Source organism: Wolffia australiana, chromosome 9 (assembly GCF_029677425.1).
Source record: "Wolffia australiana isolate 7733 chromosome 9, ASM2967742v1".
NCBI classification, from domain to species: Eukaryota; Viridiplantae; Streptophyta; class Magnoliopsida; order Alismatales; family Araceae; genus Wolffia; species Wolffia australiana.
Genome location: NC_135843.1, coordinates 10,942,298 through 10,967,444, shown reverse-complemented (window position 1 = coordinate 10,967,444; position 25,147 = coordinate 10,942,298). Strand labels below are relative to the sequence as shown.

Sequence of the window (25,147 nt, the reverse complement as noted above, 5' to 3'; positions counted from 1 at the left end):
CCCTCCGACAACTCGTGGATGCTATCACGCTAAACGCCTCGACTTGGCGGCCCTTTGTACGCGACACACACTATTGAAGGTAGGCCCGTAGGAGTGGCGGATAACATGGAGTGCTAGAGACGGGAGAGCTCACCCTCTCGCCTGATAGTTCATCAAGTCGTGCACCTCCACGATGACATGTGTGGACAGCAGTGCGGACTACGCACCCCACTTTTACATTGCGATGAGGGCGCCCCCGACTCCTGCTAGCAAGAGTGACCATCTCTTGGCCTTCACTAGGTAACACATATGTACGTTCCCATTCCTGCAATATGGGCATGGGCGAGTAGGGTCCGTGTGTAATTCGGACATGTACGCTCGCTCCACGCCTAAAAACGATGAAAAACACTACATTTTAACAATAAACACCCCTAAGTGACGTCTAGGGCATGGATGGATTGGTCTACGGGCATAACCGTAGGGTTGGACGCACCCCGCACCATGATTTTGCCAATAAAAAAAGAAGGGTAGAGTAAATCACTAGCATCTGACGATATGCTTAATATCGGCTCTTAGAAAAACCCTAAACCAAGATTTAAATTATTCATTTTACTAAACCAAAAAACTGTCTTTAACGGAATCTGGACGAAAACTAACTTTAGATGTGGGCCTAGGTTTTTTGAAAGAACCAATGCAGATGATACCATGATTCCATATTTGTAAACCTAGAGTAGAGCAAATTACTAGCATTCGATGACGTGACGGAACGGAACGGAACGCACCTGACTTTCGTTCCCGTTACCGTTCGGAGGTCAGGGCGGCCGACGGATGACGGTAAGGAACGGGACGGATGAAGGTACTATAAAGGTTCTCGCACGCGCTCTTCTTCCCGCCTTGGCCAGTCTGCGCCTTCTCTCTCTCTCTCATCTCTTTAGCTGGCTGAACTGCGTATGTGCTTGTCTGGAGCTCAATCTCCGAAGATATGTGGAGTATTTCAATTTTCAATTTGGGACAAGGTTTGGAGTTCTGCGTTCAATCGGTGATCGGGAAGTTGTAGGAAATCGAATCGTTTTCATCTCTCCAGGACGCAGATCGCATAGAAAGGTATTAATTACTTTTGATTATTTGAATGTTATCAAAAATCGCATTTCACTTGCCGTTATATGCAGTATTACGCTTCTTTTTAATGTGATTTTCCTGACGGGCACTAGGTATTATTATTTTCTATCGTTAGATCTTTTTGTCTGCTGATAACATTTGGTGTGCGACTTTAATTCAGTTTGAATTCGAATATCAGAAACGCGAGTACTTTAAAGCGTAATCATCACATTTTAATATGAATATCAGAAACGCGAGAAACTATACTTAATGAAGTTTGAGAGAGTACTGTAAAGGTTAATTACCACAGTTTAATTCGCATATCACAACCGCAAGAAACCGCCGTTTAATTTGAATATCACAGCCGCAACAAACTGCAGTATACTAAAGCTTAATAGAGTATTATAAAGCTTACTTACCACGGCTTAATTCGAATATTAAAACAGCAAGAATTTCACCTAAGGTAGCCCTATAATATAGAGGCTCATACGAATGCTTCTTTAATATTAATAAAATGTGTAAAGTAAAGAGGAATGAGGCAAAGAGGGTAAAATAGTTGATATGTCGATGCTTTCCGTTGATTGATATTTTCCGTGCATGTCACCTTGCCTAGTGCAGGGTTGGTGATTCTTTTGGTGAAATTGTCTGCCATTTGTTGTGATGATTGGGCATATGATCATTTTGATGATCTCTAAATCAAGTTTCGCCCTCACAAAAGATTGACCAATCTTAATTTGCCGCTTTTCAAACCTGGTGCACCAGATTATGGAGGATTTCAATTTTTATAATTCTGTCTCAATGGATCATGATGTGTCCTATTGGTGTAATCCCAAGACCCTCATCCGTACATTTAATGTATAAAGCTTTACAGATTCCATGCGCAATGCATCTGAGCCCTTCTTATGTGCTTGACCTAGAAACCTCTGTGTTTTATCTTACTTCGCAAGGTGCTAAGATTCTCTACAATGAATGATCAATACCCTGAAGTTTATCCCTGGTCATCGGTGGTTCCAACATGGTGCTATGATCCTTTGTGGATCGTATCTGTTGTCAACACCGAATGATCCAGCATTGTTGAATATTGATTTTTTCTTTTGTTTTAGGTCATTGAACGAAGTGACCGCTACAGTCTTAGCTAATGTAACTGTCGCAAGATATCATATCCATCATATCTATTGTAACTAAGCCTTTTAATAGAGTGCCATCCGAGCAATGAGTACTGGTTTTTTGCCTTACGACTGTGTATTGCTCCACTCCCCTACAACTGAGTACCAGTTTCAGACCACCACTGAGACAAGGGGAAGAGAGAAGATTCTCCATCCTCAGCTAATTACCCAACCCAGATTAACTTGTGGGAATAACCTTCATTAGTGACTGCAGCTTGTGGTGCTGACACTTATGGTGTGGAGTTTCGCTAAGCACCTCACTGAATGACAACAGCAGATTAGTCTGAAATTTAAGGCATGTGGAGTTGAGGATGCTTTCATATATTCTCGGCTACTCAGTATAATGACTTTGGATGTCAGACGATATCTTGTTTATGATGGCGGTCAAAGAGCTGGGGTATGCTGCTCAGCAGGGTAGCTCTCAGCCTCTTCCACTGCGATGGCTGCTTTTTCCTCCATTACAATTCACCATAGATCTGGTATTTGCCATTAATTGGGGATTCACCATTCATTCATTGAGTCAGTTACCTATGTGTGACGGCCCAGGCTCTCGTCTGCGGGTCTATTTTGAAAAAATATTATGTGAAAAGGCAATAGTAGAAACAGTGAGAGGAAAATTGTTTAAGTATAAAGATAGGTAAATGTTGAAAGAGAGCTCTCTCTTGTGTTCACTTTCATCATATCCTCGCTTTTTTTTTTAAATAACTGTATCCTCGCTGTGAAGTCATCAAGATGATGCCAACATTCCTATACGAGCATCGATATATGTCCTAACTTTACACCAAGTATTTATGAAAAGTCGAGGAATTATGAAATTTGATAAGGCCCTTCATAAGAAGAAAAGGAGGAGGGAGAGTTGATAGGAATCTTCTGATGACGTACTGAAGGGGGGCATGTGCACAACACGAAGCATATGCGACACCTTATTAAAAGGACGGATTCCGAGCCCTATGAATAAGACAATGTATCTTCTAAGAAGGGGACTAAGCATTTGAATCATGAAGTGTGGTAACAATCTGGAGGGGAGATTCTCCAATTTTCAGGAGTAGATACCCTTCGAAGTGCTTAGAGAAGGGATCGTTCAAAACATTGTGAAAAACAAACAGCAATGCATGGAACGCGTCCAAATGAGTCTGATCCAAGATCGTTGATAGAGATTGGGGACGAAGAGACAAGGAGAATGGAAGGATAGATGGTGGAAGAAACTCTCGAGAGACGAGCTCTCCCTCTGGTAGCGGCCTGCTCCGCTTCCAGCCTTCAGTTGCTGTTGCAACTGCCTCTGCGAGAAAACACCAAAACGCCGAACGCCCTTCTTGATTCAAGTTCTTATTTAAACTCTTTTTCGCATGTGTGCTCCTCACGCCTGATGCTTCCTCTCCTTACATTGGTATTTCTTGGAGAAGAAACAACTTGTATCAGAAGGGGATTGAGCATTTGAATCAAGAAGTGTGGTAACAATCTGGAGGGGAGATTCTCCAATTTTCATAAGGAGGAAGCTGATCTGACCAGCTCCACAGGATGGCCAGGCCAATTCGCTTATGTCCTAATATTCACCATTTTATTCATTTATAAGTATTTCTCTGAAACTTTTTTCTTCATTTAGTGTTTATCACTGTTGGGAACGATTATTGCAATTTCCATTTTGATTCTTTACAGGACATTTTCCAAAAAATTGTTTGTGATCAGATTCTTGGAAGAATTGTATAAGTAGTCAACCACGTGCCACCTAGATCACACATGGTAAATCAAATAAAGGGAATGACAGGAATTAGCCTATGAATAAAGTAGATCCGGATCAAGATGGGCGCAACGTCTTTCTCATTTAGAGGCAGAAGAACCAATCCAGCGAGATTTCTCACATCCATCTATCCGTTCTTTCCTCATCTATCTCTCTCTTCCTCCATTTTTGCGAACTCCTGGGAATTGTATTCTTAGCTGAAACGCTATTCCAATCCCCGGAACAGAGGGTGTGTTCGGTTCAGTTTCTAGAAGTATTGTCTGATATGAATTGTTGTGCGATCCTGGTCACTTGCCAGGACTGTAATGACATTATTCTGCCCATGTGTAATTACTTGGAAATATTTTCCATTTAATAGTTCTGATCAGCTAAATGAACATGACATTCGTAGATAGGTTACATGAGAGTGGATATTGTTAAATTCATTGAAAGTTAACTGGTAATATCTGAGTTTACTTATTCTCAAAATAGTTCTATAGAAGAGCAGATGTCGTTTAATTGGAAGAGCAGATGTTACCAATTAACTTTCAACAAATTTAATAATATCCACTCTCATGTAACCTATTGTTAGGATCCCGCACAATCCAACAATTAGGTAGTATATTCCTCTTATGATTTCAACAACTTGATCAGTATCCAACATTAGCCACCCATTCAACTAGAATGTTCACAGAACTCGATTTTGATAGATATGAACGATCACAAATATCCAGTCTCGAAAACAAGGTAAAGTACGGAAAGAAGAGCAGAGTCAGGGAAAGTTATCTCGTAGAGAACAGCTTGGTGAAGACAATCTTAGACGGCCGGATCAGCGGTCCTGGCGCAGGAGGATCTCCAGACGCAACCTTGAATTCAGTTGAAAAACGCATGCTCTCCTCTTGCCAGCCCCCGTCTCTATTTATATCAGTTTCCAGCCACCTTCAGTCCCACTTATTTCCCGCCTTTATTCAAATTCTTGCACGTGGGTTTTACTCTACACGTGTGGCCTTCCTTTTCCTTGACATATAAGTGCACAAAGGGCGCTTATCACCTATCTGGTAATATCTGCATTTATTTATTCTCAAAATAATTCTATAAAAGAGCAAATGTCGTTTAATTGGAAATTAAGCATGAACTTTCCTTTAAGTGTTTTTTGAGGTTTTATTCTTGTTGGAAATGAGATAATTGAGATACTATCGTTGTTTGCTTCTTGTCCCCTTGAAGTTGTTTACGATTCATTTAGTTTCTGATCTTCTTGGCTTGTAAGCATTAATACTTGAAATCAATAAATGAGTCGATGAATCAACCATACGATTGAACATCTGCTTGAAGTAGAAAATCAATTTGGAAACACAACTATTTAAAGACAACTCTCTTCTTTTGTATGCTCAATATAGAATCAAAATAAATATTCAATGTTGAGCTTCATGAACACTTGATCTATTCAGATTTTTTTCCTGGGGGCATGAGTTTCATGTGCCTTATATTAAACCTACTTCTGATATTGGATGATAGGCACCTCTTTCATTCTTTCAGAAGAGCTTCATTGCCATGATGGACGAAGAAGAGCCGTTAGCCGGACTAATCTTACCAGTAGACGGAGGAAGCATATGTGGTAAAAACCAAGATGTGTTATTTTCTAGGCTTAGGTTCTACTGCTTGGAGCTGCTGACGCTCGTTGAGAATCCTAATAAGAAAGCTCCTTTCCTGGATGACATGATCCAATTTCTTTGCGTCTCACAAGGGACTCACCTTCAACCTTGCCTGGAGTAAGGCTTCTAAGTATAGATTACTTTTGTGTCGTTTTGCTTTGCGGCCCCTCGTTTTGGTTTCTTTTCTCACTATCATTCTCTCTTTTGAGGCACAGTTTTCCAAGCAATTTTATTATCTGATTTCAAAGGCTGCGGTGGTTAATCTCATCATGACTTGGTTTTTGGATTTATCTAGCTTATTTTATTTCTCCTTTATTGATACTTTCAGGTGGTGCATTAAGTTTTCCAATTTGCTTATTTGATCCATATTTTGAAACGTATTTTTCAGTTACATGCTACTCCCGCTTTTCCTCCTTTTGGATGGGGCAATCGCATGCAGATCTCAGCAGACAGTATCGGGAGAGGAGAAAATCAGCTCTGGAGGCATGGAAATCAGGAGACATGTAATCGGTGACAAGGTGGCGGAGGTTGTGCTTAGATGCCTAGAGGAGCTGTTGAAAAAGTGTCATTTATTATCTGTAGAGCAGGTGATTCCAATATCTGAGCAGTTCAGATCGCCTTTGATTCTAGAGAGGGGGAGATGGCTTCCAAAAAGTAGAAAATATGGTGGTAACCTGTTGAGAGTATGAAATCATGAAGACTTCTATATTGGATGGATTACTTGCTTACACTTAAATTAAATCATTTACTCAATTTCTCTATTCGGTTCTAATTCATGTCCATTTTTTTCATTTTCTTAGATGGTGATGATACTGAAAAAGTTGGCGTTGGGAGCTTCACTTCCACCATCAAATGCTGCAGAGGAATTCCGTGAAGGAGTTGTAAAATGCCTGCAGGCGCTCCTTCTGCAGTTGGAGACCTGCTCATTAGAGTCATGTGTTTGTGGACAAGTAGACCCGTTTTCCATTCACATGCTCAGAAATATCTTTTCCACTGTTGGTAAGCCACTTGTCGCTACATCAAAGCATCACAGAGAATCAAAAGAATGTCTACTGGCGTTTCTTCAATCCTCAAATAACTCAGCTGCTGTGGGACACTGGTTATCACTGTTACTAAAGGTGTGAATTCTTTTGTTCAGTGACCTCGCAATTCTGTGAAGTGATTTACTGAATTTAATTGTTTATGGTCTGAAGATTGCTGAAGCAGAAGCTGAAAGAGGACTCCGTGGCAGTTCAAAGCTCCGCAAGGAAGCATTATTAACTCTTCGCATTCTGGTTGCCAAGGTGTGTCTACTGAAGGACATCTTATTTACTTATGCCATCACCTTAATTACTTTTGGAATTGGGGTAAATCATTGTTTTGTCTTCCCCTTTCTCATGCGCATTGTGGATTATTGAGCACTTTCTGTGTATGTGTTTTTATGGCTTTGTCTATCTCAGACAGAGAGGATGATCTCCTGATTTGATTCTGGAGGCACAAGGTCATTTACTTGTTTTAAGTTTAGAATGCAAAATATTGAACGTTGTTGGAATCAAAGGCCAGATTATCCCTGGCATATTTTCAACTGTTTTCCCCTGAATTATCTTCAAATCAGCATAAATGATAAGCATATCACAAGATGCCTGTTATATCTCTTTATGGCTGCGTATTTGTACCATTATGATCCAATTCTTATCAGATACATCGGGATGGATCCTTGAGAACCAGCCTTATTTTGTAACCTGATATACATATTGGGACCCTATCAGGAATAGAATCGTCAAAGTCCATTTCTGTTCCATCTTCTTCTGATGGCTAGGATTTCAACAGGTGAACCTCAAGGAACCTACAGCTCCACAATAAACCCTTTTTGATAAACTGCTCAGATCCCTAGTGATTGAATCCTGGGGATCTGTCTTTTCTCCCTTCAACATCTTGGATGCTACTTGATCCACCTCATCTACTCTAACTACTCTGGATCGTTCCTGGGGATCTGTCTTTTCTCCTTCAACATCTTGGATGCTACTTGATTCCACCTCATATACCTTACCTGCTCTGGATCAAAAGAGAAAACCTAGATGGGAAGTTAGTTCTTTATTTTCCTCATTTGAGGCTGAAGTAATTTATGGGTGGTATGGCCCCTGGAAATCAGCTAGTACCTATGCTGTGAGATAGGCATAAAATGGCCTTGGAAAATGTGAAACTGGTCTTTGATCTTCATCCATGGACTCTCATCTACAGTGCAGAGACACGGATGGGATGGTTTTTTCATTCCAGGACAAAAAAATCGTCTCTTCAGCGAGGTTGGACGAAAATCGGGACGAAAATTCGTCCCAAGACCTCCGGACGGGACGGTTTTCGTCCACTCGGACAAAAAACCGTCTCGTCCAGAGGTCTCAGACGAAAAAATTGTCCCGTCCGCGTCCCTACACTGATTCCGGACGTCAGACAGGACGATCTTCATCCCGTCCCATCCATTGCCCACGTCCCGGATGATCCAGAACTATACTCTCATCCCCAAACTCAGCCCTAAAGAAGTCCAACAGAGTTGGTCACATTATAGGTTGTATCATCAGCTCCTACATGTAATCACCGACAAAAGTTTACTGGCTGTAATCTATTTCAGAGGAGTACACATATTCAGAGGGATCATTATCGAAGTGACTCCAGCTATGACTTGTGGATTGATGAAGAAATGATTTTACGTCCATGGCTCTTTCATTCCATGATCCCAGCATACTTTATTTTTTCATACTGTAAACTCTAACGGACATCTGGGATGCTGTGCATTTTCAGCACTCAAAACAGGATGATGAATCTCGTATTTATGAATTGATTAGTAAATCACGATGGCTCTTAGTAATCAATCCGTATTGAAGCCTGCAAATGAACTAATAGATTTTTGAAAAGAGATTGATTGTTACAGGCCTCCCATTCCGAACTCAGTTGATTGTTACCCTTTTTAGAAGCTATGCACTGCAGTATTGATATCAGCCCCATCATATCTAGACTTAGTTTTGTCATTTTGTTCCACTAGGTTTCCCCGGCTGCGTTGGGGGCATTCTCGTCATTTTGCTATGTTTCCTTTCCCTCTATGTTTCCTTTAAATAGCACAGCCCTCCTTTGAGGAGGGCAGACAGAAGGTTATTCTCTTAAGTGAATGTTGGTTCTCTCCCATCTCGTCTCTTCTTACATCCGTTCTCTGTCTCCCTCTACGATCCCCGTCCTCGTGATCGTCTCTGCTTCACCGCGTCTTCTGGCGGCTCGTCCCCTGGCCGACCTCCACTTCCCCCACTCGGCTTCCTCCCCTACCCTTCCCGTATCACCTCTTCACCCGGGGAATTCCTACCTCGCCTCGTCCTCTACTCCTTCCGATACGAACCTAGGTCAAGGTTCGTATCACACTTGTGCTTCGTTTTAAAGAAGGTAGCCCTCCTCTTCAGAGGGTATCCAATAATATAAAGGTTGAAGTAATATCCACATTTCTGTTCCCTCAAGTCTCAATTTTTTGGATCGCCCCTGCTTCGCCGCATCTTCAGATACGCATCTTCTGATTCTTACCTCTTTAGCTCGGCATCTCCTCTTCTCCCTTCCCTGATTCGAACTTAAGTCTTGGTCTTATCAGATATTTAGGTTAAAATTCCTGATGGGGATGAACTATGAGTTTCAGGCAGCTCTTGTATTCATAAAAAGGGCTCATTAATAGTCACAATTGTTGTTGTCTCTCGTGTGGCAAATAAACTTGCCAGGAAGGAGCCAACATTGAAAGTACTGGCTTTGCAGAAAATTCTATCTTGATGCTCTAAATCCTCAGCAACTGCAGAGTCCTATTCAGAAATGGGCGGACAAGAATGCAGTCCAATGCTAGCATAAGCAGATCAACATCAGATGATTGATAATGCCAGTAATGTAATACAGTAGTATTTCGAAAATGTATCAATCAAAGAACAAGACGCACCTCTATTTGCTTGGCAGTGATTCAACACTGAGCTGGATCACTGGTATAACGATCCTGTCGAAATCCACCTCCAAAGCAGCTCAAGATCTGGAACTCTGTCGCTTCTTTCCCAGCCTGGTCGAATGCAACCCAGAGCCGATGAGGAGAGACTAACAGCCGAATCTTGATCCACCTTCAAGTATCCCCGTTCAGAAGGGCCCTCTCCCTTTATATCCTTTTTCCTTGCCGCCTTTATTCACTTATGGGCTATTATTTCCCTTTTTTTCTTTAATGGGCCTGATTTAGCCCATTTATTACTAGGCTGTCATGTGCCTATCCACATGACGCTCTTCTATCTCTTTGGTTGACCCCCACTATGACCCACGTTGACCATCACCTCGTTAGGCTCTCATTATAATGTTTTTTCCTTGGTCTTCTCTTGTATGTGATGTATAGTACCTTATCCAAACGATTATAGTTAAATGCTTTTGGAAAACCACTCGTATCATTTAACAAACACCATGTGACAACCCCTCAACAAAATGGGCAGTGGAAAGGAAGCTAAACATAATCTTTGAGGAAACTAGAGCCCTCTTGATTGATGGGTATACATGAAAAAGTATCTCTGGAGAAGCAGCTCTCACTTCCACACTTTTTACAAATCGACGTCTCACTCAAGCTCACCCATTTTTAGGCGAAAATCCTTATTTCCACACTTCAATATTTTTATATCTTTAAATTTTGATGAAGCCCAAAGATACGTCGTTGCTCTTGTGTTCATCACCAAGAACAGAACAAGATAGTTTTCTGAGCCCACAATGCCCAACAAGCTATAAGTCTATAAGTTCTAGTCGCCTGATCTGAAATAAATTATCATTTCAAGGAATTTGACCCTTGATTAATTTTTCCCTTTTTGGGTTGGCCATCACGAAGGTCTTTAGAGAGAGTTATGGAACAGAAATGAATTTGGAATGGCATAAGGCCCCAAGCAGAGGGGCAGTACGGTGCAAATGGGTAAAAGCAAATGTAGAAACAGAAAGGTACTATGCCACACTATATGCAGAAGGATGCGCGCAGATCTTTACTTTTGATTAGTGTGAAATTTTTTCTCCTATAACTAAATTGAATACAGTTCATGCGATAATCCCTGTTCATCTGTAGGGACATGTGATAAGAACCCAGAGTTTTTGTCCGGAAAGATGGGGATAGAGGAGGATTGGCAATGAGATTACATTTCATAAAAAATTTTTAAAAAAGGATTACATTTCAGTAGCCCATTCAGTTTTTTATGACAAGTCTGCCTTGAGTATTACGCACAATCCTTTTTGCTCAATGGGGGTGTCAAAGGTAGGAGCTTTGTGTTTAGATTTTAATTGATTAACCATTATGGCTGTGGTCCATTGTTGTTAATCCAATCCACTGTTTGTATGCACTATTCAAAGGGCCCCCTTATTGTCAAATAGAATGACCGTCCTGCTTTCTCCACGCATCTTTCTCTCAAAGCTTCTCACCTGCAACATCTCTCTGGCTCTGCTGCCTCTTTGCTTTTCATCCTTTTTTCTTTATTTGAAGTGAGAGTCTCATTTTATAAGCAATTTTTATCAAGTTTTTGGTCTCAAAATTGATAGATAATGGTTCCGCTTTGAACTTCTAACAACTTTTCCCTTATCTCAACTTATTAACCCTCGTTCTATTTTTCAGGTTGGTATGTCGGATGCCCTAGCTTTTTTCCTTCCAGGCGTGCTTAGTCGACTGGGAAAAGCTCTCTACATCAATAAAAGTATGTTAAGTGGTGCAGGGGGAAATGTACTATGTATTGACCAGTGTTTAAGAGCCTTAAGTGAGCTTCTGGTAATTGTTCTGGGGAACGAAGCAAATGCTGATGTGCTTGAGGTGGAAAAGATTAGTTCCACTGAGGTATGCTCTCACGAAAAGTATAAATGTGATTCGATTTTGGAGAGCCTCAGGCAATTGCATGTGAGAGAGAATGTCCCTGTTGACACTTTAAAAGCAGTATCTTCTGTAAATGTCTGTGAACATGGTCAGAGAAGTACAAAGTCAGAAGGAAATACAAGACCATTCTATGTGCAGCGTACAAAAGAATGGATTGAGCAAACTTCACTTCGTGTAGATCAGCTATTAGCTGCAGTTCTTCCACATGTATGTTCAAAAGACTTGTCTCTCCTCCCTATCCTTGATTCTGGAAATATCGTTAACAAATTTTGATGTCCTCCCAAATTGTTTTAAACAGCTTTGCACACATCCTTCTGAAAAGATTAGGCTTGGCATTGTTGATACTGTTGCTCTGATACTGCCACGTTGTTCGGTTGCGCTTAAGCGGAGCAAACTAATGTTGTTTGTAAGTAAGATAAATTTTTTGTTTTTATTCTTTCATATTCTCACACTGCATTAAAGTTGTGATATTTTTTACCATTTGCACATTTAGCTGATACCGGTGCTTCCTTCAGTAACAGTTGTTTGTTGCTCTGTCATTTTCCCATTAGATTCATACTTGGATATGGTTTCACCATCTGATAATTTTTCCATGTATTCATTCTTATCCTGGTATTTTTTTGTATCGATGGGCTGGCCTAATTCCTCTCCAGCAGCCGCGAACTTGGCAGCAGTTAGGGTTTTGAAGGATAAAGTTTAGAGAAGACAAACACTTGTTTAGTTCAATAGTTCTCTCCATACTTGTGGGTTACAAGTGGGCCAGAGTATTATTGGGCCCATTGAGTTACAAATGAATTGACGGGGCAAATAAGGAGAGAAGGAAAACTGAAGATAAGGAAAATTAAAAGGGTTCACGACAGGGAATATCTCTAATGGACACTCCATCTTCATGCTGGAGAATACATAGTTCTGATTTCCTCTCTCCTCTTCAACTCCCAGTGAATCGATACTTCCCCATAAACATGGGGAGATAGTCGATCAAAGAGGGATCTAGCCACCCTTTTCTTCACCTCCTGTGCACATAACACATTCCTGACAACCCTTCCTGACAGCCACCTCTGGCGATCTGGCGAGTCTTCAGGCAGCCACCTCTTCCTGACAACCCTTGTTACCAGTCTTCATCACAGGAGAAACCAACCAAAGAACTGCACCTTTCGTTTCTATATGGCAAGGCAAGCACTTAAGGTCATTGGTTTCTCCTCTAAGTGCCTGTGCCTGAGCCTCACCTCAGCATCCTGGACATAGAAGGATGTATCTATCCAACCCCAACCATCTTATGTCCCATGCAGTGGACATAGATGCAGTTAAGGATTGCTGCATCCTCACACAATCCTCCAATCTCTAGTCTGTCAGGATGTTGCCAAGTGTACATTCCATGTCATCCCAACATTCCCAAACCATGGTATGAGGATAACATGTGAGGGAAAACTGGCACGTTGATTCTTCTCTTAGTGCACCCCAAAGCGACAAGTTGTCCTGCCGATAGCAGAAGGCGGAGCCATCCCCCAGCTTTTGGCACTGGAGAGTTCTCAGACTTGGGGAAAACTTGCCTCAACCATTGCTAGAATGCAGAAACCGGAGCCATGCGCTTTACCCATTCCATCCTTGGTCCATAACTGTCCTTCAGGATCTGTGTAACCATATCTGCCTAAGGTCCTGTAAGTCTGCACACCCATTTCGTCAGTGATGCTAGTTTTATGTCTTGTATTTTTTCATGGCTCCCAGCTCCCCCAAATGGATGGTCTGTGCACTTCATACCATGATACCAGGACCATCCCCTTCTGTGAGACTCCGGCAAGCAATGACCTAAGCCGCCTGTTAGGGTTAGAGAAAAGAAATCGAAATACAAAACAGGAAAACTTGCTGAACGTAAACTATCTCCCCATACTTATGGGGTTATAAGTGTCCCCAACTCTCATTGGGCGCATTAAGGTACAATGGCATAAAGAAAAGGAAATAAAGATAAGAAAGGATAAAAGAAGAAAGATACAAATTTAGAGGATATAATAAGGAAAGAAATGGGACCGGTTGCTTCCGACACCCTCCTTTCCTCCAACCATGAGCTTTTCCATACAAATCTTCTCATCATGCATTCTGGGCACTTGCCAACCCCACCTGTAATTTCAAAGCTGAAAGTTAGAAGATAGAATACGGAAACACCAACCCCCCCTGACAACAGTCTGGCCTGCCATCCCTCATCTTCCGCTCCGCCTTCTCTAGTACTGTTTGCCAATCCGTGGTTTCGAGATGACCACCTGTCAATGGCAGTCCCAGATACTTCTTGGGTAATGTCCCCGATGTATCTGATGAAGATCTTTGAAGTCATTGGTATGATCCCAACTCAAATGAAAGAAAATGTGCTTCGGATTAGGACTTACAATGGTACCCGGCTCCTTGCTTATCCTCCCCGACGTCCTTTTCGAGCTCTCCCCCAGCAGTGAACTCCCGATGAACTTGTAGCCGAATGCAGCTGAAGCCCTCGCCGGAATACCCGCTCTGAGAATACGCCCAATTCCTCCTTAGCCCTTCCCCTCCCCATCTTCTTTATCTATATTCCTCTTTATTGCCTTCCTAAGCTAAGGATCAAGAACCCCGCCGTTATTTTGCCAGCTCAGCGCCTGCTGGCCCATCATCTTTATGTCCTCGTCTCTTTCTTCTTTCATACGTTCTTATGGGGATCGTATCAGTCATCTGATCAGAAATCTGGTGTTTGAGTTTTTAGAGTCTATTTATCAAATATATTCAATCCCAAGGGCTCATTCGGTCTTATTCTTCTTATTCCCCATCTGCAGGAATGTCTATGTGTTCTGGTTTGTGATGGTTCAGAGACTGTGTCATTATATGCACAGGAGGCTATTGAATCTTTCTGGGTGAACAAAAATGAATATTTCCTAGACACTGAGCTTTCAGTTCTGCTTGACAGGTAACTCGGTTCGTATTTTCTTCTCTCACAATTTTGATTCCCAACTTTATTTGATTAATTTGAGTTCCTTTGATTTGCAGGCTTATAGAAACATTTCCTCAAGTTGTGCTAGGGGTTGAAGAGAGCAGTGCAGTGGCACACGCACAAAAGCTGTCTGCCTTAATTTACTATGCTGGCCCTGATTTTGTAATTGAAAACTTTCTCCAGACACCTGTAAGTGATCTGTCCCTAGTGTTTCTGGTGCGATCTCGAGAAGGAACCCAACCAGAGAGAGTGATCGAGAAGGGAGAGAGGACAAAGATAATGTCAGCTCTTTACTCTACCAGATGTAGGGCGTCACCTAACCAGATGCAGCTTGGGAGATCCGAAGAACAACCAGATCCTTACAAGAAACCCTAATCATCTATTACATGATAATTATTGAAAAATAGACAGATACTGGATCTTTGGGCTGCAACTGGCCCAACGCTCTTCTGGGCCTGAACCCTCAGCCCCCGACAAGCACCTTCTTTAGGATAAAGTCCTCCAGAGGACCTTATCAGTTTCCTATCACCCTATGACGATGACACGAGGACAATGACTAGCCATCATTCGACCTTGCCAGATTGAGGATGACGGTAGGATGGCAATGATGATGATAATTTTGTCTCATCGCTTCTCATCACGCTCCTCTGTTTACTTCCATTAGATGATTGGAGTTCAAATACAAAATTTTCATTGTCATCATCATTTGTTGGGGGCAAGGATGGCGGTAACAAAATCAGTATTGTTACTCTAGCAGCGGATAATGACGATCATAGGTTTTGGATCATGATATTGATTTTAGCTGACCTTGAATACTATCTGACCCTAGCCTTTTGTTTGTTGCTGTGAAATGTTTGTGCATTTAAGCAAACCCAAAATAATTTCATTTCCATAATTTTCAGCCTAAAGTCACACGGTTTATGGAGTTTTTGGGGTCAGCATTCAGCCATAGCTCATTATATTCTGGACCGCTGGTGAAACTAATTCAGTCAAAGCCATTGTCCGCTGGGTACTTGCACTCAATTGCGGAGTTAAAGGCGGCCAATCTCTCTAATTTTTCAGCGTCCGAGGCCTCAAGACATGCCCCTTCTCCTCAAATTTCTTTTACAACTAGTCATCATGTAAAAGGTTTTCACCAAGCCCTTTGTTCTAGCGTTGAACTCCCACGTATGCCTCCATGGTTCATAAATGAGAAGCTATATATGGCTTTCTCTACATTACTCAGACTTCTTGGCTTGGCCTTGACCACAGGTGGTCAAACAACTTTTATACTTTGTCTATCTCACTCTTTGTTAAATAATCATTAAAAATTAGTATTTGTATTGTGTTCTCTCTATCCAGAACACAGAAGACCGGCGGCACTATCTCTTCTAATTGAGGGTCCCCTGGAAATCATTAGAAAGTTGATCTCTGAAATTCGTATGAAAAATTTTAGCAGAGAAAACTGGCACTCATGGTATTCTAGAAGCCACACTGGCCACCTCGTCCGCCAGGCAAGTGCAGCATCATGCATTCTGAATGAAGTCATATATGCCACGTCCGATCAATCAGCAGATCTCTTTGCAAAGCGTTTTCAAAAAGCAAAAGCAAATAATCATGTTTGGAGGACGGCTGTTGACTCTAGAGAGCAAGTGATTAGCTGTGTTGCTGCTGTTTTGAGTGAATACTTATCACCTGAAATCTGGGAACTCCCCACAACTCACATCTCCCCAGACTCAACACAAGGCGCGCCAGCAGAGAACTTGTCTCACCATTTTTTCCGCGACTCAGTCATGCTGCATCAGGAAATAATATATGATCACTTTTCTCACTTTTTTTGCTATTTTTTATGTTTTCCCTGTACTAATGTGTTTGTTCTTTACTGTTGTTACAGGTCATAGTCGAGGGAATTGGCATCTTCAATATATCTATCGGAACGGATTTTGCTAAAAGTGGATTTATGCATTCTTCTATTTACCTGCTGCTTCAAAATCTCATCTGCTCGAGCAACCAAGTCAGCAGCATTGCTGATGCAGTCTTGCGTGTCGTTTCTACTGCTTCTGGTTACCCAACTGTGAGCATTGTCATTAAATTTGTTTGGTACTTGTTAGCATTGAGCTTTGGTATTGATCGTGTCTTTCGGTTTTAGGTAGGTCATTTAGTGGTGTCAAACTCTGACTATATCATTGACTCTCTCTGTCGGCAATTGCGGCACTTGGATCTGAATCCATATATCCCAGACGTACTTTCAGCCATGCTTTCTTATGTTGGTGCTGCAAGTGAAATTTTGCCACTACTCAAGGAACCGGTATGGTTTCTTCTGTGAAGCATTTTACATTAAAAGTGCAAGTTATTGATGTAATATCAATCATTTTTAATCTGTGCCCTGTTGGTGTTAACACTAAGGCGAATCTTTGTAATTCTTCTCTCTTTTAGGATTTATTTTTTTCCAATGTTTTTTTACCTATTAAAGTGTAGGCACGATCTTCCATTCATCTTCCAAGGCCTGTCTAGCCTATTATTTTCCTTTCTCTGCTGTGATCGACCCTCCTATTTCTATTAATATCTCCAACATATTGTTATAAAACCAAATTTCCAATCTTACTTTTTGAAGAGATGTTTCTTGAAATTGAATAGATGCGATCTATATCCAGAGAGCTTGAAGTCCTCAGTCGGAATCAGCACCCAGGCTTGACTGTCCCTTTTCTCAAGGTATCATATTTTCCACTTTCTCAGTAAAGTAAACATTTTTTAGTTTATTTTTTTCTTGGCATCTTCTTGAGGGACAGAGAGAAGCATGGGGAAGGTTTTATTATTCAAAGAGATGCAGTATATGTTTTTTCAATGTCAATCAGTGTGGAAAGAGAAGCCAGTCGGATGGGGGAAGAGTCACTTTGTACACTGGATCACTCATGTCTAAATGGTTATTTCTGTCATTTGCCTTTAAGGTAGTTTTCATCTAAATACATGTGGACTTCCCATAATGTGGCCGAGAAGTAATTGAATTTGGGTTGTTTGGCAATGGAGGATCTTCCCGAAGGGGATACAGGCTCCAATTTAGGTCTTAAGCCATTGTTGTCCTATTTTCTTTCTTTCTCTATCTTCCCCACCCCCGCCCCGTCTATCACTTTTGTATCAGCAGATGAAATTCTTTGCTTATCCTTCCCTTGGCGTTCTACCAATACATATCAAATGATTATCGTTACTGATATCAGGGATGAAGTTTCATGCAATGGTTGGTTGAATCACTCATTAGATGAAGTTCTATGTTCTTTTGTTTTTAAAGAAAAAGTTCTATGTTCTTGTGAAAAATTTCGTGGGAGCCACTATCCTTTGGCCAGATTTCTGTGACACAAACTACTGTTAGTCATTTCCAAGAGAGACATGAGAATTCGTTATCTGCAAAACGGTAATTCATCATCCTTGAGATATGATGGCAACCTGTTATTTGGCTGGCCCAATAAGGGCAGTTTGGACATAAGGTTTAGGGGGGCTATACAAAGTCAAATGGAGATTTCATGGGGACCCTAAATAAGGACGGCCCTCAACGTGTCTATTCGTCTCTCTTTTTTTTCCCTCTGTTCCCTCCGCTACAGCCTCTTATGCTTTGGCCCATGTCAATGTCATCGATCGTTGCAGACATTGTCAACCTTGTTGACATCGGCAAATGTGAGGTAGGGTGATGATGTCGTTTACGTCAGCAATTTACTGTTGACAGATGGTGTTCTTGATGATCGGGTATCACGGACTGTTGACAGTGTCTGTCAACATTGCTCTTTAAACATGGAATTGCTTTAGTTTAAAAATCACAACCCTGTCAATGTCAAAACTGTTATGAATGTAAGCTGGCCAAGTTGACGAAGGCTTTGATGTTAGGAGAATTTTTTTCAAACTAGAGATGGTTGACTGTGATCACAATATTGATGCCTTTGATGTTGACAACATCATTGGCTAAATGTCTGCCGATGTCAACATCAATATCACACATCAACGGCAGCAGGATGCAATAACGCTCTGTGAGAACTGTTCCATGCAATAATTTGGGAAGTATCTGTTTATGTTGGTATTCTATATGTTATCAAATTAGATTATGGGCTTTTTCACAGTCTTGTGAGTGAAAGTTTTCTCCAGCTAAGACTAAAGCAAGCTTACACAGTCATGCTTTCCATCTTTATCATAAGTTTCAGATTCGGGTGATGATGACCACTTAATTTTTCTTTGAACTTGGATGATTTTTCTTAGGCTGTTCGCGAGATCATTCGAGCTTCCCGGCGAGAAGCAACATCAGTCAGCAGCAAAGTTGAATCTTTTCTCATGATCGTAAATGATGAAAAGGTCAAGATGGAGAGCTTGAGCGACAAGTATCAAGGGAACATCTCGCCAGACGTAGAACCAGGTAGTTTCTCTTGTAAATTAAGGTAGTTTCTATCAGGTTGGGGATCTTAAAGTTGGAAGAAAAGGAATGAAAAAGAATGAAAAAAGAGTTAGAATTAACGTCTGAAACTGAACTTAGGTAATATGGTTTAAACATTCACTTCACAGTGCCTGACGTAAACTAGGGTTCTTCATCAACAATTACAAGTGAACAATGGCAAAGATGATGATAAAAAATCATCATCAGCTAAAGGTGATGAATCTTCATCGTCATTTGTCCAAAGCCATTCATGGATAGCAATGACAATGAGAAGATTTGGGATGTCATCACGATTAGGAACACACCATTGTCTGCCTACCCCTGTTTGTCGTCAATGATTATGATGCTGAGTAGAGGATGATGACAATAATGGCAATGACAATTATGAAGCTGATACACTGCAGTATCGAATGGTAAAGAATTCTGTAAATGGGACTTACAGCTGATCCTCGCGCCTAACTTCTCACACAATAACTCTCGACTTCGTCTTCGTGAACTCTCGACATCAGCTGATGAATCCTCATCTTTATTTGACAAAGCAGAAACATAGATGATGATGACAATACGAGATTTGGGATTCATAATTTTTATGAGGAAATTATCATTGTCTGCTAACCCTTTTTCTGTGTCAACAATGAGGACGATGAATCGTCAACCTCCTTGTCTTTGTGATCCATCGCTTGTTGATTTATTGTCATCGTTCGCCAATTCTAAGGTGAATCAATATTAAAAATGCAGGTAGGAAAAATAAGTCAGGTTTGAATGGAGATCTAATCTTGAATTAACTGTGATGCAGAAAACTGAAAGCGAAATAATATTCATTTTAAACTATGCATGACCAAGAACATTTTGTTGATGGCATAATATCAAAGTTTCATACTTCAGAATTCATAATGCACTTTGTCCCAAAGAGCATTCCTTTATGCACAGTATATATAGTTTAGTTTTGATCTTATACTGTGTGTTTCAGTATGCCAGTCAGCATTTTTGGAAGGTCTGTCATTGAAGCTAAATGAATTAAGAAGGTACAGGCGCATAGTCGGTTCTATCTCCGAGTCTTGCTTGACGCCAGCTGGCCCATTACTTGCTTCTTCAAATGAGTCAGCCTGTTTGGTGGCTCTTGATATTGTGGAGGTATTCTCCTTTCCTGCTATTTCCTATTATTTTTCCTATTTTTTCTATAAATAAGTATTTCCTCAGCTGTTTTCCCTTCTTAAACTTATATTACACAGAGAGGGACATTCAGATTACAGTATATTATTTTGTATGAATAAATGAAGAACATGAACTTGGGCTCCATGTGAACCCCTAAATGATCAATATTCATCTGTGATTTCGAAATGATTTGAGGGATATCGCAGATGATTTGATTTCCTGGTTATTGTGATTTTTTAATTTTCTCAGGTAATTATAATATATATTTTTCCAGCATAGTGGTCGGAGAGCATCTATTCTTATTTTTTATGAATCAATGAAGATCATGAACTGCGGCTCCTTGTTAATCCCTCCATCTAATTTGTCCTTCCAAAATACTTTTACGATTAGGTGCCAAATTTTTAGCTCCTAGGTCTTGTGTTTTTTCTCTGGAAATTGAAAATTATATTCTCTCTCGCATTGTATTCTGAGGGGTTTAATAATTATTTCCTACGAATATATGAACAACATGAACTTGACTCCTTGGCAATCCCTCAAAATGATATTCAATTCGAGGGAACTCGCTGGTTGCAGTTATTTATTTATATTCTCAGTTAACAAAAACTTATTTTCTCTCATTCTGTCGTCAGGAGAACATCAATATTTTTTTTCAATGAATAAATGAAGAACGTGAACTGAGGATCCGAATGAATCCCATCAAATAATTGATAATTTAAGGGAAATAACAAATCATTTCTTTGTTTTTCCCTGTGAATCCCGTCTAATGATTTCTTTATTTTCTATGATAACTTATAATGTATCTTTTTCCTCATATTCTGGTCCGAGAGCAATTATACATTTATTTTGTATGAATAAATGAAGAACATGAACTTTGGATCGTTTTTTATCCCCTCAAATAATCAATCCATCATTTGCTCTCTCAAAATGATTTAAACTCACAGGCATATTGATTTTCCCCGCAGAAACTTAAATACATATATTTAATTTCAGGATGGAATAACGGCTGTATCAAAAGTCGAGGAAGCATACAAGCGTGAGAAGGAAGCCAAGGAAACAATCGAAAAACTGATTCTATCTTCCTCAAACCCAGATCTCCAAGATCTGATCAACACATCAGAAGACGGACCCGACGAGAACCGTCTACTTCCCATGATGAACAAAATCTGGCCGTTCCTCGTCCTCTGCATGAAGAACAACAGATCCTCAGTAGTAAGAACAACCCTTCCCCTTTTTCTCCATTTTCTATTCTGCATTAAGTCAAAAACTGATATTTTGAACATAATTGTTCTTCCCAGGCGGCGATCAGGCGTTGTGCCAGTGTGATAAGCGCCACAATCGGAACGTGTGGGGGCGACTTCTTCATTCGCCGCCTGCGTCACGATGGCCCCGCCTTGTGGGGCCCGCTGGCAGCCGAGAAAGAAGTGGTTAAGTGTCCGGTTCTTCCTTACCGGGCCTTAATTGGGCCAGCAGAGAGTAGCCCATTAGCAGAAGCCTCCGTCGTCAAGGCCCAAGAAGCGATATTGGGCCTCATCTCGGACATTTGTTTAAATCCTCGAAGCGCCGCTGCTATGGAGTCGACCGTTGAGAGGGTCGCTTCTCTGGTTGTCGCTGTCGCATGCAGCGGCATAGCCGCGCTGAGAGACGCCGCCGTCAGGGCGCTTGTAGCTCTTGCTAGAATTGATGCTGACCTCGTCTGGGTTCTTCTCGCTGACGTCGTCTTCTTCTTTAGGAGAAATGGCGGTCATTGCGGCGCTTTGGCCCCGCCACTGGTAGAGGGTTTTCCTGGGTTATCTTCCGTGCTTCCGCCGCCGTCGTCGTTGGCTGAGCTTCTGCATTTGAGATATATTGGTGGGGGGCGTACGTTTAGGATTGATCCTGAGGCGGCAGAGATCGTGTTCCGGAGGGTGGTGGGGGAGTTGTGAATAAATGGTTTTTGTTGTTAATTCATTTGTGTTTGTGTAAATAATCTGTTTTGATTTGATTTTTTGGTTTAGTGTGAGGCATATTGGGGTTGGTAAAAACAAAATATTCAAATAAACTAAATTTAGGACTTTGGATGAAAAATGATGCCCATGAAAAATTAGAAAATAAATTGTTACATGCTCCTAAAAAAACATGAACATCTTATAGTAAATAATGCACATATGGTGTAAATTGACTCGTAGATTGATGTTGTTTCGGCACGGAATTACTTGAACGCCAGTCAATATTTGATGGTTGACTTCTCAAAATTGAAGTCTTTGTTGTAGTTGATTTCCATTGGGTTTCTTTGCTTAAAGCGTAAGCTTGTTTGCTTAAATAAGAGGAATATCTCACACAAGCTCTTAGAGACTCAATCTATCAGATTAAATCTTCAGCACAATCTATTAGATCATAAGAAACAGCGCAGAGACAGTAGGTAAGTTATCAGTTTGCTCAACACCATGTGCAGATATAGAGAGAACATTTCTCTGATTAAAATAAGTATGTAAGAAATATATAAAGTATCTAGAGGCAAGAGTGAATTTAAGAGGGAGAGAGATGTTCCTGGTTCTTACAACGGACTGGTAGTTGGTCAGTTCTTATCATATCTGGTGCCCCTTGTAATGGATACTGTATTTAGGGTATTTTCTCAAAAGTGGCCAATAACATAATAAATGTCTGATAAAATTTTTGAACACTGCACTTAAGATATTACCATGACTACTAATGACATTTAATATCCTAAATAAAAAATAACGTTTAAGATAATATTTAGTGAAATCAGATCATTAGTAAGTTAATGTGATTATTTTCGTACCAGTATGTATGTATACTATTAAGTTTAAATGCTAGAGGTACAGTGACTCAATTAAAAGTGAATGATCAAGGAAAGTGTCGTGGGAATGTCGCAGAGTGTTGATTAATTATTTTCTTTAATTGGCATATTGTTGTATTCGACCATGACCAATCTTCAAGATGAGCTTTTACACACCAAAATAAAATTTTCAAATTGGACCTTTGAAAATTTAAATTCTCAATGGCCATGGTACCTTGTGCAGAGTCGAATCCATATTCGTTTGGTTCCTTCAATAAATCACACAGATGCCTGACCTCTAGACATATCCATGAAGTCATCCACCCATCGGATATCCTCATCTTCTTCTTAATCAGAATGCCAAAATATCTGAGAAGATCTTTTCACGATTCCAACACAGGCAAAGGGAGAGCGCTAAATAAGCAAGGGAAAAAAAAGGGGCACCCATGGAGAAACTTTCATGTGTCTATCTCACTAAGAACTTTGGAGACTTTTATGTTTAAAGGAGTAGTCCTTCAATGTCTAATGAACTTTAATTGTGGGACGCAATAGGCTACATACCAGCCTAGTTAATAATTTCATTAGCTTAAAGATTAATCATATATAATATAGATTAACTATTTTTCTGTATATTTATTGATGGTGATGATTTATTATCATCATATATACATGAAATTCTTTGTATAATTAATCCTATTGAGTAAGTATCATATGAAAAAATTTAATATAATCCTAACATATATCAGATCTAGTCTATAGTCTTTATATGGATTTAATTTTTATTAATTTTAGTTTATTTGTGATTATTTTAATCATTAAAAAATGTTTTCTTAAAATATATAGTTACATATGCCTTCTCTTTTGGGTTCTAGTCCAATCGGATATTTTAAAATAAGACTGAGACCTTTTGATGATTGAATCACCTTTTACTGAACCAAATGCTCTACTTTGTGGTTCCTCAATGAGTTTTTTAATCATTCTCAAGAAGGAATTATGTGGCCCTCAGAAATTTCAGACCCCTCTTCTTTTTTATCAACACACCACAAATATGGGAGGATCTTATATCCATCAAATCTAGGCTGGGAGGAAAGGGTGCTCAAGAATAAAAGAAGAATAGGGGGACTCAAAGAGACACATGCATGGGTGTTTCTCACTTAAATTATGAGGCCATTTTGTACTTAATGTATTTTTTATAAAAACCTCATGATATAAGCATATCCATTGATAGTCAATAAACCTTATGGGTGTGATGGTGTTGTCTATTGTGCCAGCCTAGCCAGACTCCATAAGCCTAACAACTCATTATTGGCTAGCCTAATTCATTATCTATATACAACATATGGATTAATTATATATTGATTTAAACCAATTGATTGCTTGGGTCGCTAACACATGAGGTGTCAATGTACAACATGTATTCCAAAAGTAGTCTAGATATTCCATGGAACCTGTTTATCATACTTCATATTTTCAAAAAAACCTAGAATGGCTTAGGGCATTGCCACCTGTCAATCCCAATTGGTCATATAGGAATGTTTAGGGTACCAGTTTAAAGATAAGCGAAAACTTAGTATGATCTCATATAGTTTATTTATCATTACATCAGTCCTTGGAGTTCATTATAAAAATCTCACCCAAGTAATAATGAATATTATTTGTATTAATGAACTCAAACAAGAAGTAGATATTTGGTTGACTTATATGCCATGTAATTCCATCGCTTTGTCTCCCCATCAAAAAACTTATGTCCAAAAATTTTGCACTTAAAATAAAAGGTAACATATAAGTATTTTCTTCATTTATTTATATATTGAAATATTGTTGAAATTTTTTGTCGAACTTAAAAAGTTAACTTAATATTCAAATAGAAAAATAGAGTATGATAACATTCCATAGTTGGAAGACATGTTGCACTAGTTTTCAGAGTTGTAGGTAGGTAGGGTTGGTAAAAAAATTTTGTTCATTCGCATGTTACGAACACGAACAAAAGAAATCGCACACGAACCTGTTCAAAAACGGTTCACAAACAGACAAACCATTCGTGAACAGGTTAGATTCCCGTGCAACCCACCCCCCCCCCCTCAAACCCCACTCTCCCCCGATTCCCTCTCCAAACCCCACTCTTCCCCCACTCCTTCCCCCGATTCCCCCTCCAAACCCCACTCTTCCCCCACTCCTTCCCCCCGATTCTCCCTCCAAACCCCACTCTCCCCCCACTCCTTCCCCCCAATTCTCCCTCCAAACCCCACTCTCCCCCCACTCCTTACCCCCGATTCCCCCCTCCAACCCTCACCCTCCCCCTCTCAGGCTCTCCTCCCCCCCCCCCCCCCCTGTCTCCCCTCAAGACCCCACCTCCGTCGTCGCCTCTGGCAGTCGAAACCTGTTTGCTTTGAGA

At 40.4% G+C, this 25,147-nt stretch overlaps 1 protein-coding gene across 1 annotated transcript; it reads left to right on the top strand.

Annotated features, from left to right (window-relative positions):
• The first annotated feature begins 792 nt into the window (after positions 1-792).
• Positions 793-21,979, top strand: LOC144707601 (ARM repeat superfamily protein). Its single transcript, XM_078580805.1, has 18 exons — positions 793-1,083; positions 5,476-5,729; positions 6,001-6,199; positions 6,413-6,730; positions 6,806-6,895; positions 11,230-11,688; positions 11,780-11,887; positions 14,274-14,404; positions 14,485-14,617; positions 15,331-15,679; positions 15,770-16,213; positions 16,303-16,481; positions 16,557-16,715; positions 17,045-17,119; positions 18,650-18,803; positions 19,792-19,955; positions 20,967-21,185; positions 21,272-21,979. Exons 1-18 carry the CDS (start codon positions 808-810, stop codon positions 21,896-21,898), a joined length of 4,338 nt encoding a protein of 1,445 aa, XP_078436931.1. The 5' UTR covers positions 793-807; the 3' UTR covers positions 21,899-21,979.
• Positions 21,980-25,147: the final 3,168 nt, after the last annotated feature.